The 16,682-nt window shown below is 46.1% G+C and overlaps 1 protein-coding gene across 1 annotated transcript in view; it reads right to left on the bottom strand.

Moving 5' to 3' along the window:
• The window catches only part of KLHL3 (kelch like family member 3), a 48,188-nt gene extending 33,935 nt beyond the window's left edge, over positions 1 to 14,253 (bottom strand). The window contains exons 1-3 of the mRNA XM_058848739.1: positions 14,095 to 14,253; positions 6,455 to 6,571; positions 3,372 to 3,478 (exon numbers count right to left, since the gene is read on the bottom strand). Of these exons, the coding sequence (XP_058704722.1) occupies positions 3,372 to 3,478; positions 6,455 to 6,571; positions 14,095 to 14,108 (238 nt within the window). The 5' untranslated portion in view covers positions 14,109 to 14,253. The remainder of the gene's footprint in view (positions 1 to 3,371; positions 3,479 to 6,454; positions 6,572 to 14,094) is intronic.
• Positions 14,254 to 16,682: the final 2,429 nt, after the last annotated feature.

Genomic DNA, 16,682 nt, shown 5'->3' with positions numbered 1-16,682 from the left:
GATGCAGAAATAGCTTGGAGGGATCAATCTGATAACATCATCTGTCGTGGCATCCATGTGATACAAGCAACAAAAATAAAGGCTGTGTGGGCTTCCCCACCCACCAGCAAGCTGCCAGCCCTGCATACCAACAGCCTCCACTGCCTGCTCAGGACCAGCCCAGGAGGGGATTCTCGTGCCCATGGTCAGACAGGATCTGACTCGGTGATTGAGCCCTCCCACTGTCACAGGGTGGACAAGTGTCTAGTGCTGTGGAACAGGAAAGAACCTGGAGACACCACAAGTGAACCAAGGCAGGGGCTGGTGCAGACCAGGAGCAGTCCACAGGCTGCCCCTTGCTCCAAGCACAGACCCAGGGCAAGCCTCAGGAGCAGTGCTGTGGGCAGCTGAGTGCTGGATCATTGAGGGCATCTCAGCTCACATCTCTTCAGAAAAAAACCCTACACCTTCAACCCCACAAAACACAACTCCTAGGGTGTCTTTCATATGTCCAACTCCAGCCCTAGCTGACACCTTAATTACAGAATAATTCAAATCACTAGCATGTCTCATATGTAAAGGCTGTATGAGTAAGGAGTGCCTGGCACAAGGCACTGCACAGATCCCATCCCTGCATCGCTGCAGCCAGGCACACACAAGGGACAAGGTGTGAGGGAGAAAAGGCAGGCAAAACAGGCAGGGTGGCTCTGAGCAGACCCTCTGTAGGGGAGAGAGTCTGCAGACACCAGCCCCTCATGGAAGCATTCCCTTCCTGCACCACACTCAACATCCAGCAGCACCTTTTCTGCTCCCCTCTTGCTCATCAGGGTGAGAAGAGAGCAGAGCTCTGTTTTGTCACAAGATAAACTACACTCAAAACTGCAGCAGCCCATGGTGCTGTGTAGCACAGCAGCCTGCCCTGCCTAATACACATTGCATTTCTCAGTGCACAGCCACAGCTTTGGTTGTTCCCTAAGTCACAGATGTGCTGATGAAGAATATGAGTGCATTGGATAACAAAACCACAGCCTCTCACACATGGGGAAGAGTGCTTTGAACGAGCATTCCCTGCACGAGAGCTTTCTCCTTCAGCACTTTCAAAATTCCTAAAGGACCTGACAGGAGCAGTCCCAGCACTGTCACTGAAGTATTTGTTACCCTTTCTGAAATGATTGTGTTTTCTTCTAAATGGACAGAAATTACTTTTCCAAATCATCCCCACAGAATAGTGCCAACAAGGACCAGCATCCAAATGCTCTAGAAAACCAGCATGGAAAGGGACACTCAGGAAGTGCTGGGTCCCATCTCTCCTTCAGCAGTGGAAGATACAAATGGAAAATGTGCCTACCCATTTTCAGACTTTCCAGGAATATTTCAAAGAGGAATGGCTAACCAGAAGACACACGATGGTTTAGGAAAGACCCCAAGGTCATCACAAGGTCATTGTCACTCATGGCTCCAAAGTCAGGCCCAGCTGACAGTGGCAGAGCCTGTAGAGCGAGCATGGGCGCAGATGGATGAGCTGTGGGTCCCAGGGTGTTTCCCTGTTCACAGATCCACACTGATCACTCACTGCTCACTGCTGGGGGACCCCTCCAGTGGGAATTCAGTGTGCACAAGCAGCTCCTGCAAATACCCGACAGTGCAGCTGAACCTGAGCCCTTGGCTCCATCACTGCTGCACAGCACAAAAAAACCAAGTTACAACAACCAGCTCGTGCTGAAGCTGAGATTTTAAACTGTCCCCTCGCAGGGAATCCTCATGCAGCTGGAAGGAGATCACATGCTCTGTCTTGACAAGAGAGAGATCCAGACCTTAGGAATTTGGGGATAGCTAGACTGAAAGCAAAGGGAGAGCTGGTCTTTGGCTGACCCTCTGCCCCCAGGGACTTGTCAGGGGGAGGGGACAGGCGGCTGCCGAGGCTGTCACCCAGCCCCGGGGAGCTCCGGAGCCAGCCACATGACGAGTTAGCTGATTACTGTTTAACTCACAGAGTGAGGGATTACACGGCCCAGAGAATTCCTGCATGGAAACATGAGCAGCCCTGCCCACCACCTTCCCACTCAGATGACCTCTAAGAATCAGAGGGTTTTTCCAAGAGGTTTTTCTTTAGTAAGCTGTTCATCAGGAGCGAGCATCACAAGTCGTGCTCGAGGTGCCCTCACACACAGCTGCTTCTGAGCAGCATTTGCTCTGGCTCACCACCACAGCCTGTACCAGCTTCAGGATACAGCACCAGTGCCCCAGAAAACACAAATGCTCTCCACCTTAGCTCACCACACTGATAAAGCCACCATGGGGACTGTCACATCTTGCCTCGCATTTTACACCTGAGGTTTTCTCCACACCTCGATTAGGGAAGGGAAAAAAAGCTTCACTAATAACAAGCTCTTTCCTGAGAAATGCTGCATTCTGCTTCCAGCAAAATGAATTAAACTAGATCTAATCTCAAGGCTTTTAAAAGGAAGAAACAAGGCCCAGACCACAAGCAAATGAACATGAAACGGGGAAAAAGCCCCTGAACCTCATTTATGCTGGAGCTCAAGAACAATAACAACCATTCCCTGGGGTGTACAATCGTTTTTTTTGTATTTGTCAGTTCCTATCCTGGAAATGAAGGCAAAGAAAGGGAAGGAAGTTAAGGAGTTTCTGACCACACTAACTTTACTAGAATGACTTCAATAAGCTGCTCACTCCCCTCCTTCAGGATGGACATGGCTTACTTTGGGGTTTTTTTGGCTGATCCATCTGGGCACAGCCTTTGAAGGGCACCCGCTCCAGGGATCAGGTGATCAGAGCAGGAATTTTGTCCTCTTCCTCCTTTCTGTCATTACCAAAACACACTGGACTGCAGCAACTCACCCTGCTAAAAAGCTGGGCTGCTAAAACACACTGGGATCAAGAGAACAACAGTGTTATTTCAGGCAGCAGAAAAAAGTGCCATGGGAGATTAAACATCTGTGACTGCCAAATCAGTATCGGCAGGGCTGAGCCTTGAAACTACAACTCCTGTGCCAGCAACTTCTTTGATGTGCACCATGAACATTTAGGGCACTGAGCACATGCTTGATGATAACTTTTTCATGATCCAAGGTCTTGTTAGCGGAAAAAAACCAAACCCATAAAGCAGTGAGCTAAACCCCACAGTAAGCTCACAGTGCCCCACATGCTATTTAGTCACCCCACAGCCACACAACCACCCCACAGGAATTAGTCAAGGATGACCAGCATCACCCATCAAGTACAGGAAACTGCAGACCCATTTGTACCCCTTCTCTCTCAAGGAAACCCTCTCCTGCCTGCGCTGCAGCTCCTGACAGAGACACAGCCTGAGGGCTGGGGGCTGCAATGGCCCATGCAGCCCAAGCACTGTCCGGTGTCAAAAGCAGTACCTGTAAACATGGCACAAAAATAAGGGCTGCAGGCTGCCAGCACCACCCGGTGAGCTTCCATCTCCACGGTTTCAGCCACAATCACCACATCACACAGGAGCCGCTTGCTGCGAAAACACCACAAAAGACAAAGATCATTTCAGAATTCCTGGTCAGGCAAAAAGCTGCATCATTACAGCCCAAAAAGTGGAAGACCCACCATTACAGACACAGTACCTGAGCTTCTGCTAAATCCCAGGGGAAGGTCCTCTAATCCTTCAGTACCAGCTCTATCACTGCTTGCCTACAAAGCAAAGCCTGAATCCTCCTGAGGCTGCTGAGGTCCAACACTGCCTGTGGTTCTGCTTTCCCAAGGGGAAAACAGCCTGGAAGCCAAACAAGGCATACAGGCTGCCCAAAAACCAAAGGGTAAGCAGCTCCTTCACCTGTCAAAGAAGCAGGTCTTGGAGAAGGCACAGAAGAGCTTAAAGATTTGGGCACTACCTGAGGCCAGGATCTAGCAGATATGTCAGACAAGAAATAGCCATACAGAGGAACACCAGGATCTCTCTCATCTTTCCATAGGGAAAAGGTGGAGTGGAAAATGAAGTGATTTCTGTACTTCCTTCCATGCTTTTCACTAAAAAAGTGGTCACCAAAATATGACCTGGCACTGGTAAGTGCAGAAGCTGCCTCAGCCATCTGCCAGAGAGGAGGTATCAATCACTGGAGTTTATCCATGGGCCTGAGGACTTCATTCACTTCATGCATTAGTCTGGGATTAAGAGTCACTGGAATAAAGAATGGGGTTCCAGACAGAAACATAAAAAAAAGCCTTCCAAGCTCCCCCACTGACTCATTGTAGAGCTTTGGAAAAGTCACTTCATTAACGAGTGACCTTTTCTACCCGCCCCACGTATGTCCTTTGAGGATTCATTAGTTAATGTTTGCACAGAGCTCCGCAGATGCCGACAGCAAGAAGTGCTCAGCCTCCCAATAAGTTGGTTTAAGATGCTTAAGCATACAAATGCAAACTAAGGGTGTTCTTTTCAAATGTCAAGCCCGAAAAAGGATCAGTGTCTGTAAATCTAGATGTTGCCTTCTCTTTGGAAATACTTATCTCCACACTGAACTTTGTCTTTAGGAAACTGCATTACCAAATAAACATACACAGAGCTTCTAATGGACCAGCTATATCTCTACTTCTCCATGCACTGAAATACATGAAAAAACAGCTGTGAAATGGAGGGTTACAGTTGGAAATAGGAAGAAAGTAGGAACTGGCAGTCTGTGCTCTCATTCCAGTTTGGAAGGGGGAAGGGCAATGAAGAGAACTCTCTAAGAGCCTCTTAATGGAAGCTTCCTCATTTCTTTTAGCTTATATAAAAGGAGCTCTGTTCAATTTCTCTTTGGGCTATAGTAATCTAAAGTACCACTCATAAAATTAATTTCATCTACATTTGCAAACTAGAAGCCTAAGTGCCACTTAGGGATGTGGTTTAGTGGTGGCCTTAGCAGTGCTGGGTTAAGGGTTGGACTCAATGATATTAGAGGTCTTTTCCAACCTAAACAATTCCCTGATTCTATATAGTATATAGGTTAAAGGCTTATCATGATTTTTCTGGACCCCCTGAATGAGATTTCTGGATGCATGTGAAGGGAGAAACTATTATTCAAGGCATCTATTAACACTGATTGCTGACAGCTTAACAGATCTCAAGCTCAGTGCACATTCAAGAGATGTGAAAACCATATGTTCCACAACAGCAGCAGGAGCCAACAAAAAAAAGAAAGTGCCTAGAAGATGAAAACATCATACAGGTGCTTAATGGCAGCTTTCATTCTTCTATGTTTTATCAGTTCAGTATTGCCCAAGACACCTAACCACAGGCACTAAGAAATATTGTCTGTCTCCAGTTATTCCCACTATGCTTCAATTAACAAAGGAATAGTAGTGCACAAAAGATTTCTGAATATAGCTGCACAAACCTTTAGTTTCAGATCCTTTGCTTTCAGTACAAAGAAAGGACCAGAAGGATGCCAGTAAAAAGTGAAAAGAAAAAAAAAATACAACATACCCTACTTCATATAATGGTTACAATATTTCCATTTTGTTCCTATGCAACAGAGAATCACTGTCAGATATCTTTGGAAAGAAACATTTCCAATCCTTCTCCACACTAGAGAAGGTGTGTATTAGGGAACTATTTAATCTATGGAGAGTAAGTAGCTATTACAGCATCTCTTGATTACTTGGAGTGTGCAGAAGAGCAAAGGGTGTTACCTGCTTTCATCACATCCCCTCAGCAGTTAGGGAGCACGTACATTCATGCGTGTGACACATACATTCCACAAGAACTCTTTTTAAAACTAGAAGGGTGAGTAAGTCTAATGAACTAGTCAGAGAAACACTCACTGAACTTCTGTCTGGTTTGTGGGATAACAGCCACTGAGAAATAACTCAGACTGAGCCACTGCCACCACACTGCTGATGTGATGACAGCAGCTTTCAAGGCTGCCTTCACAGATATTTTTTCAGCCTCTGTTCTCCCTGTGCCCACACAGCTGTGTAAAGACCAAGGTGTTCTCTTTTGACTAATATCAAGATTTTTCAATTTGCAAGAAGAGAGCTGACATTCTTCCTGGGTACGTGATTTTTTTTCACCTCTTACTTTGGAATGCTAAGCCCAGACTGAGTGATGCTGCTAGTTAAAGACACTAAGAACAGTACATTAATAATCTTTGGTCTGTAATTATGTGTAGGTGTCCTAATGTCTGTAATGTTCTATTACTGGGTTTCAGACCCTTATCTCAGTTAAGAACATAGTTTACAGCTGAATTTGCTGTAAGTAATGGAAAAGACTAAATTAATTATCATCTATAAATGAAGGGTATGGCTCAGATAATGTTTTTGGGAAGACAAAGGTCTGGGACTGGGCAGAGCAGCCCACCACAAAAAACTGTATTTTAGCTTCCTATTTGTTGATTAATCCTTTGCATGCAACCATTAGCTGTAATAAAAATGACACAGACTATTTTCCACATCTCTCAATCAGCACAATTTTGCTAAAACAGAGAGGGTGCCCAGTAAGTCAAAAGTGTACCTCCGTAATTCATTCATGACCTTGAAAGCCTTTCTCATGTGAGAGGGATTGACTGTCACTGTACGCTGGTCCTTTTCATCTTCAGCTGCCTCAGAGGAACGGGAACTCTGCTTAATGCTAAAAACAGGGACAAAAAAAGGAGTAGAAAGTTTGTTTCAATGACACTTTAAAAAACAAACATCCTAAAACTGCAGCACACGGTATCAAGCATGGAGTTACAACAGTTAGTCAGTTTAGGTGCTCCACATGAGGTGCATCAAAAAATGCAGCTACTTCTGCATGCATGTTGAAAGCCAACTCAGCCCACATTTCAGCCAGCAGGGAAGAAAAGTGAAAAGTGCCAAACACCTGAGGATAAAGCCCAGTCTTACAGGCTTCAGGCCAGGAAAGCAGTATAAGTTGAAACTCAAGCCAGAACATAATTGCCTCACTGAATAGAAATAAAGTTCAGCACTGGGAAGTACAAGAGTACCATGTATTTTTTTAACATTCACAGAGAAAAAGAAGTTTAGCTTTCAATGTCCTATCTGTAAAAGGCAAGCACACAACACATGATTTGTATCTTCTTTAGAGGCAAGTAGAAAAGGGCTATTAAACTCCCTGCACAGCTTTCAAAGCTTTCCTGAAGCCACTTGCTGTTTCAGAAATAGGTCTCTTTATTGCCACTGAAACATATGGAATGAATTATTAAACCTTCCTACCAGAACCACCAGCTACATAGGTAATGTCAAACCGGAGGCACTCAGCTATGTGCTGTGTTTAACCAGGCCAACAGGTGCCTAAGGCACATACGTGTCCTCATTATTTGTTGGGAGCATTGGCTCTTTACACACAATTGACAGGGGGTCAATATCTCTAGCTCCCTGATCTGAAAGCCTGTGAAATCACTCGGAGATAAAGGCTCCCACCTGTGAAAGGAGCAGCACTTTGAGGCAGGTCTCTGTTCTGCTCTCATCCATGGCTCACCCCTAAAACCCCTGGCAGGCAAAGACAAACGAGACAAAGCCAGGAGGGTTGTCCATGATGAAAAACAACTCCAAGAGAATGGCAGATCTCAGGATCTCATCGCCCCATGTGCCTGACTGGAGACCTTCTCACACCTTTTCCTTCCAAAGGACAGTCTCCTTCTCCTCCACCTTTGTCTCCTACTCCCCACCACCTTTCTTAGTTGGGCTGGTATGATAAAAAAGGCTGAATTGGGTTAAACCAGCTGTCAGGACAACCCAGCATCCTGGCTCTCTGATAACCAGAAGGTGATGTCTGAAGAAGGGCACAGAGCAGGGAAGTGTGGAAGGATCCTTCCCAGAGCACTCCATCAGCTTCTGTCAAGGTGTGTATGCACGCACATATATATCTACATACACACACTTACACACATTGACTTTCCCTTTGAAAAACATACCATTCACTATTTACAACCCCTTGACAGCATGAAGCTCTGGTTAACATTACATCCTCCCCACTGCCTGCTCCTGACCAGTGGCTGTCACCATTCACCGTGTCCCTTGACACCACACAAAGCTCTCTGCCCCCCAGCAGTCTGTGGTGGGCTGCACTCCCCTTCCTTGAGGAGCAGGAGGCTGAGCAGCAGCCAAGCTGCACACAGCTCAAATCCACGCCTGCATACTGAGCAGCCTCCAGCTTTGTGCCTGAGACAAAGTTAATGCCAAAAAACAGCCAAGTCCAATTCTTTCACTTTGCTGAGTGAGTGAAATATTTTCAGTCATAAGTGAAGCCACAAGGCTGAGCACATCACTCAGCACATGTCCCAGCGAGGGAGACAACTTCCCAGGCTCTGTTACAGTTGTCATCCAATTAGCTTAGTATGGCTGGGTTAAAAGAAGAAAAATCAGAAAGGAGAATACCTCGTGTTAACTGTTCAGCATTCAAGGGACTGGTACCAGGCAACGACACAAACAGCTTTTCTATCCCTGAAGAAAGCTGAATTCATTCTGTGCCACACATACTGCCAGAGGTGTTCATGGCCATGGAGCTGTGCTGGCACTTGGCTCTTCCCCAGCTCTGCACACTCCAGTGAGGAAGCCTCCTTGCTCCAGGGACACAGCCAAATCCAGCTAAGCCTCAGTGGTGCTTCTATCAAAAGCTTTTACTGAAACTTTAGGCCAGGTGAAGTCTGACCACAGCTTTCAACACCCCAGCATAAACCCTTGGTTTTCAAACAGCTAAACCTGCCCATGTGGCACGATTGAGCCAAAAAGGGAAAAAAGGCTCTGAAAGTGCAAGTGACTTCATGGAGCTTTTAGGCTCCAAAGCTGGAACACGTACAGGAAGCAAGCAAAGTAAACAAAAAAAGGAAAAAAAAAAATTAAAAAGAAAGTGAAACTAAAAGGGAGTGTCAGGGAGAGCCACTCCCATTGCTCCTGGGGCAGGACAGCTGGATCACCACAGGACACTGCCCTGGGCAGCCTCACAGACACCTCACCAACCCAAAATCAAGCAAGCCATGCACACAAAAATCATGGGGGCTCTTTAATAAAAACAAGCACACTGCTGAGATTTATTTATTAGCTCTCTGGAGCCAGAGACCAAAGATGTTAAAACTTTTCTGCTGGCAAAAGATACAGTTCAAAGAACACAGCAAGTTTCACTGAACACCAAAGTAAATGTCAGGTCAACAAGCCTTCATAAAGCCTCAACTCCACCAATGTTTGTCTGTGTATTTTAGAAGCAAAAAAAACTTGCTTCAGGATTTTGGAAAAAGATCAATCAGCTCTTCCTAAAAAGCAGGAAAGATACTTTTTTAAAAAAACATCCTAAGAGATGTCCTCAGATTAATTAAAAGGGGCAGATTTCAGAATTTGCTAAAGGCTTACCATGAGAAAATACTGCATATTGTCTGGTAAAAAACTTGTTTCAAAAAAGATCAAGATGTGCTATTTAAAGTTTTTCCAAGTGACTCATATCAAAAAAACAGATTTGAAGAATTAATGGCTAAGAGCCTTTAACTCATCTCTAAGACTGATTCAGCTAGCATAGAATTGTGTTCCAGTAACAGACAGAGGAGGATTTTATCTGGGAGAGATATTTTACACCTCCATGCACATACTCTCAGAGATCACTGACACATTTCCAACATAAAAATGCAAGAACCTGAATGCTCCAAGCAAATGCTCCCTGTCAGAAAGCAAAAGCTGCCCCTGAGAAAACCAAACCATTACATTTCACAGCCTTTTCTGAGATTTGTCCCTCCACAAGGCTAAGAATTATTACATTTTTTACACTGTTGTTATTTTAATGGATTAAAGCAAAAGAGCAATAGGGTCCTCTGATCAAAGGTACCATCCAAGACCAACTGGACATGCTAGAGCCCCTGCACCCCATGACCACAGGGACATTGCCTCCACATTCGCCAAGCTGATGTCCTACTACAGCAGCAGGACTCGTGAGCCAGCTGCCAGGAGCAATTTGTTCTATTCCTGGGCTATCCGAGGCCATGCACTGAGTGAATGGACAAATGATTTAATTTCCCTGGGCCAGATGAACATCCTCTTTACAGACACGGCAGGATTCTCCTAAAATGAGCAGAGAGGCTCTTAGTTTCAGACAGTGCCAACCCCACCGCCCCCTCCTGCATGGCCTTTCAATGATGTCCCCAAGCAGAACAAATGAACCCCGATTTGAAGGTCCTCAATTAAGCCAGTGAAGCTAATCACCACCCTGTTGACACCGTGTTCCTCCTCTCCAGGACCCCCTAGCAGAGCTGGGCTCAGGTTGCCAGGGTTCCCAGCCCAGCTCCTGCCTGAGCGTGGCCACAACCCAGCTGACAAAAAGGTATTTTGAAAACCCATAACCCACTGTTCTGCTGCCCGCATGTAACTATAAAGTTGGGTTGCCTTAGTTACCAGCAGTAATTACAGATGTCTTTGTAGATTATGTGAAAGAATAAAAGCTTTCCTTAGAGATAAACTGTGTCCTGGCAAGATTATTGCCATGCAGAGAGCTGGTAAACCCCAGGAACAAAAATCCCAGCTCTGCCAAATGCAATTCTAACACTGGCTTTATGGGAGCCAGGAGTTCACCCTGCAGGAAGGGCAGATCTCAAACACAGTCTCCTTCAGAGCACAGAAGGACAAGTTTCTGCTCTTGTTTCTGGGTGAACAGACTCCAGGCTCAGCTCCTAACCCAACATGAACACCACGGAGGCTCCCCCTCCACCAGGCTCTCACACTGGGGAGGAGATGGGACTATAGATGTGTACACCCAGATGTGCAGCCCAGCTTTGTGCACTCTGCATCACTGGGGGCTGCTCTCCTCTCCTGCCTGAGCACCACAGGCTGAGCTCTGCTCTCCTGGTTGGCCCCTAACACTGCAGAGCTTCAGCACCACAAGCTTGGCCAAAGACTTCAGTCGGGCTCAGTGTCCTGCACGGGCAATCCAGCACCTCTGTACAGCCTCGTATCCCTGTATTAACTTAAAAGTGCCTGCTAACTGTGTATTTCCAAAGCCTGTGGAGCTTCTTTGTGGGATATGTAAGAATCATCACCAGGAAATGTTAATCTACAGTTTCTGAGAGGTTTGACATCACTCTGATCTAAAAACCTGACAGATGCCCAATAGCAGTTAGTAGACTTCAAAACTTTAATACCTCTACAAGGACAATGGAGACCAAAGTATTAGTTTTAGTCTAAGCACAATGAAAAATCATTTTACTTTAGCTGGCCTAATTCTCTGTTTAGAATCAATATCCCAAATCACTGGACAAATACATTTTGCCCAGTAGTTCTATTCCTTGAGGTATGCAGACACAGTAAGGAAAACATGTCAGTGTAACAACATAGTTATAAAAATCTCAGTCTCTAAATTTGTCTTTAGCTACATACAAAGACATTTAAAAAATTGTGACTGAAGGGATCCACTTACTGAACTGGGTTTTGAGAGGATTTCAGAGAAATGCATTCTCATTAAAACATATGGGAGGCAGCATAATGGAAAAGATTATTTTTCTTTTAATAGCAATATTATTTTCCTATTTTGTTGATTTTTTTCAGTGCCTGCATCAACATGGAGACATTAGCTTAGGAAAACACACAATTGGCATACAGCAGATCCCTGAAAGGATATTCATATCAAAGCAGACCTCAGGGGGAAAGAAATCTTTGGGAACCAGTGAGAAGAAAAGTCTTTGCTGACAGTAAACAATAAAAAATAACTCAAATATGACAATACCATTTGCTTTCAAAGGCAAATATTGCATTTCTCAGATACCTTAGACTACCTTCACTCAAACACCACAGGTGTTTTAATATTTTAACAAAAAAAATTAATATTCCAGAGGTTTCTTTTCTATTCAAACTCAAAAAACATCTTGCAAATTCAGAACCAGAGTATCATGCCTAACCGTAAGCCTTACTCAATTTCTTCATAAAATAGAAGTCCCATCATTTTACTAACAGCACAGTAAAAGAAAAGCAGGACTCTGGAATATTTTATTGCCACATGTGAATGTTTCAGGTTCAATCTCCCTTGCCTCCAGCTGCTTCTGCTCATGTGCAATGACATGGGCACACGATACCACTGAACATCCTGGGTGTGCAAGTTAACAGGATATTTGAGTCTGGGCAGGCTTGGGAACAGAGTCAGAGGTGAAGTGAGCACCAGCAACACGGATCCTCACTGACTACAGAAATGGAAAATGCAATAATATTAAAAACCAAGGGGAACTCTACCATAATGAAAGTCACCGAATGTAAAATCTGAGGAGCAATCTGCCCAACACAGATCTGAGCTGAAATGCAGGGCAGAAGCACAGCAACAAGCACAGACTGAGCCCACGGTGCTCGCCCACCAAGGTCATTTTTGAACACCTCCTCGCAGGACTTGCTCTGAGCAGCCAAAGCACAGCCCCACACACTGTGCCCTTTTGAACCAGAAAGCAGGTGAGTATTTCCAGCTTTTCCTGCCAAGAGTCAAACCCCACATCACTACTGCCCACAACCAGTTCAGGACTGCCTTCCTCTTCCCAAAAACTAGAAATGAAAGCAGCAATTTAGGTAATCATTCCTCACTTCCAGAGGCAGAGAACATGTTGATGGGGATAGTCCTTCATGCCCTAAAAACAGATGGGCTGGAAAAAACAGGATAAGGTAAAACAGTCCAGGTATTTTCCCAGTGGCTTTTTCACCACTGTATCCCCAGAAAAAGGCCTCCAGTCAAAATGAGACCATTGCTGGTAGCTATCAAAAAATAAGTCACAAGCAACTGTGCCAAGGATGATCCCAGCCTGGGGTATCAAAACAGCTCTGTTCCACTTCCTCAAACACAGGCTCATTTATACAAATAAAGAAGAAAAAAAAAAAGGAAATCTCATTCCATGAGCTGGCATCTAGCATGACAAACTAAGATTTCAAGGGACTTGAAATAATTAATATTTGGATTAATATTCAGAGGTGTCTGTTCACACCATTACGGGAAGCAGAAGCCCTACAATGAGAAATGTGGCAGGATGAAAGGTTTTGTACATTAAATACACAAACAATTGCAACCCTTGAGTCACAGAAGGGTAGAAAGCTGCCCTTTGGAGCTTGGAAAACAACTCCTACAGGCTGCTGTGAATGTTTTCCCTCAGGAGAAGAAAAAATTCCAGAATTTGAGGGTTGACTCCAGCTTAATTTTCTATTCTTCACATTTAAATAAAACTCCTGTCAAGCTCTGACATTCGGTCCTACCAGCAGGTCAAGCCCCCTCTCTGCTCCCCCACCCCCTGCAAGGTCACCAGCACAAAAGGAAGCACTCTGAATATCCTGTTCTTAAAAAAATATTGTAAAAAACCCAGACCAGTTTAATGTTTAGTTTGAAGAAGCCCAAGTAGCTTCTGGTGTGCAAAAGGCACCTGACAGAGGGGAGTAATGAGGGCAGAGCCGAAACATCTCTCTGGCATCCACGAGGTGCCTGCGCAGCAATAATATCTTTTGTGGGTTCAGTGGACATTAGGTCGACTCGGTAAACACTTTTTCACGCAGGTTTTGGAGCAAAATAGCTGTATGGCAGGAAATAACATCTATACGGCCCGGCTACCGTGCGAGGGAGACGCGGGATCCCCGGCACTGCCCTAACACCGCACAGCCCCTGCTTCCACACACGCCGGCAGGAAAACCGACCCCCAAAGGATGCAAAGGATTTTCACTCGTGACTCAAAAAAAGCAGCGAATATCAGCGAGTCTGTCCTGAGCGGAATGCCCAAGTCGGCTGCCTGAGGTTCCAGGCGCAGGCAGGGCACACAAAAGCCCAGCACACCGTGCCGGAGGGGCAGCTCCCCACCCCCGTGTCCCGCATCCCACTCCCCTGTCCGGGACCCTTCCCCCTTGCCCGGCATCCCAGCCCCCTGCCCCGCACCTCCATTTTAGCGAGCAGCCCCCGATCTGCCTCCCCCGCGTCCTTAATTACATCCGAAACACATCCCACGGAGCCCCTCGGTGCAGGCACGCGGGGCGAAGCCGCCTGTCATGTCACCATGACATTGCAACATCCTCGAGGAGCCGGGCAGGCTCCCACCGCGGGCGGCGTTCAGCGGGGTCCCCGCAGCCGCGCCCCGCATTCCTGCGCACAGCCCCGCATCGGGGGAAGGACATCCCCATCCCGCGGCGCTCCGGGCGGACACAAAGGCTGGCGGCGGTACCCACCTCTCCTCCTCCATTGTGCGGGGCGGCGGCGGGGCCGGCTCAGCGCCCCGGGCCCGGCATGGCTGCGAGCGGCCGCCCCCGCCCCGGGCCGCTTCCTGCGGGAGCGGAGCGCTGCGTGCCGGGCGCGCCCCGCCGCACCGACTGCCGCCTCGCAGCCCCCTCCCCTCCCCTCCCCGGCGGGGCTTGCGAGCGTCTCCGGGCAACAGCAGCGCCGCCCCGCACCGCCCCCAGAGCGCCCTCCGCACCCCGGGCCCGGCTGGCGCCGCCGGCACGGCCCCGCCGCCGCAGCGAAATAGGTCAGGGGCAGCCCCGAGCCCCGCATCCAGCCCTCCGCCCCAACGGCGCTGCCGCTGCCCGGACTCGTCCTCTGTGGGGCACAAAACTGCTCCAATCCACGGACTGGACAAAAGTTTTAGTGGCTGAACATCCCAGTGCCGAGGTCAAGCCCGCGCACAGGAGAGGAGCGGTGATGCTGAGGAAGGAGAGGGTCCCAACCCTCCTAAGTCTCCCCGCTTCCACCACAGAATGCAGGATCTTGCCTCCAGCTCCCCAATTTATCAAAACCTTCCTGCCCTTTATGCAATCTGTTAGGCCAAATGCATCCTGCATAGGCAATGTGGGTCCTTCTCAACTGTAGGTGCTATTTAGCCTAAAGCACTGAACTAAATTACATTTGTCATTTTTATTCCAAATGATACAAATGCACAGAGTTCTTCATAAATCTTCTTTATCCCCCTCATTTTATTAAAAGAATTTTTCAGTTGTATTCTGCACCAGTGAGGCCTTAGAGGTTAATTGTATTAAAGACAAGAGACATTTGCCTTCTTCATTACTCATCCATTCACAAAATGTTCTTGTGCAAAAGGAAGAGATAACTAGAAGTATCAAGAGATTTCTCTTGGAAGATGCCGTTTCATCTCTTTTGCAAATAAAATTACCTCGCTCTTGTATGTTTCTCCTCAAGCTGTGTCCTCAGCCCAAGTTTCATACATCTTTTTAAAACCTATCAGCAAATATGATTGAACAGATGCTATTGCACCTTCCACAGGAGGGTTTCAAAAGCTTCTTGAGAATCTTAACTACTCATCACCCTAATTCTTCAGATAAGAAAACTTAACACACCTGAAACTTAAAGGACTTTATCAAAGACAGATGGGGATCGAGAGTCCTGCTATTTAAACACCTTTTGGCACCCTACCCATAAACAGATAAAGCCCTGAAGTCAAACCTCACACAGAATTCAGGTAAAATTCCTTCATTTTCCCTAGAGAATCTTGTTAAACGATCAGTTTAAAACATCCAGATCCTCGAGTACTTTCCCCATGTCCAGTCTTACACTGTTGATGCACAACATGCAAAACTGCAAGACAAAAGCTCAAACCAGAGAAAAAGGAACTATATAAAAACAGTAGAGTTTACCTCAGAAATGAGGGCTAGAGCTTGTTTCCACTGAGTAAATCCCAAATACAAGAGCAAGTCCTGAAACCATTGCAAAGTGTCTCTGTATTTTTATTAACACAAAGTCTTTCAATGACAAAATATTAGGCCTTCACCTTAAAAATTTACATCTCACTCCAGTCAGCCTGGGAGCTAAGCACCTAAACTGAACCAAACCAGCAAAACCTTCTTATTTGCTTTGCCCCACAGATTTGTGTAGCACTGGATTCTACAAATCCTGAAAAGTAGAGTGATGGACAAGAGCAAACCAGTGAATAGTCCTTGCTGGAGTGGGACAAAAGCATGTTCCAGTAATCAGAGACTGTTTTTACAGCAGCCTTGCAAAATAATCATGATTTAGTAACAACCCCCAAGACAAAAACTTCTTGTTTGTTTTTAAGTGCAAAGACTGGTATCTTGAAAAATGATTCAGCTAAAAGGAATTAGTGACACCTGATGGGTGAAATTTTTCCAGTCTCTTTCAAAAATTCCTGGTCTCAAGCAGTCAAAAATTACTCCTACATCTAATCTACCTTTGATCAGTGACAAGCATATAACCAATTCTGAGAGTACAAAGGTGTCCAAAACACCTGTTTCAGCTAGTCCCACCATTCCTCAGCCCACCAAAACCTTTCCAGATTCCTGTGACAATCTTCAGATCTGCAGTGAAAGACCAAACCCCCAATTCCAAGGAGCCACAAGCAGACGGGAGAGAAAAACATTGCCAGTGTCTCCACAGCAGCGAGGAATTTCTTCAATAAAAGTGGCATGAAGGGAGGGAATAAAAACAATCCCTACCAATCAGATCCAAAACTCTCTCCTGGCCCAAAATCCAGCAGCTGGTTTAATGCTGAGGTTATAAGGAAAGGACACGAAGTCCTTACGAGAATTTAGTTCTGTGAAGAGCCTCAATACAATCAGACAACACCTTGTCAATCTCCACAGCCTCTGCAGAAGCCTGAAAATTCACTTCACCTCCCAAAAACCCAGCAGAAAGCAAGTGGCATTAAATTGGGAAAATTTTTTCTAGCTCTGCAAGGCAAACTGCAAGAGTCCTGAATCATCATGCAGCCTGAATACAGTGCAAACAACAATTCAGGAACATTTCACTCCCTGTACATACCTGTTTCCAGGTATATACCAATGTTCAG

Source organism: Poecile atricapillus, chromosome 13, assembly GCF_030490865.1.
Source record: "Poecile atricapillus isolate bPoeAtr1 chromosome 13, bPoeAtr1.hap1, whole genome shotgun sequence".
Taxonomy (NCBI): domain Eukaryota; kingdom Metazoa; phylum Chordata; class Aves; order Passeriformes; family Paridae; genus Poecile; species Poecile atricapillus.
The sequence above is the reverse complement of the archived record's forward strand: the minus strand, read 5'-3'. Positions and strand labels throughout refer to the sequence as shown.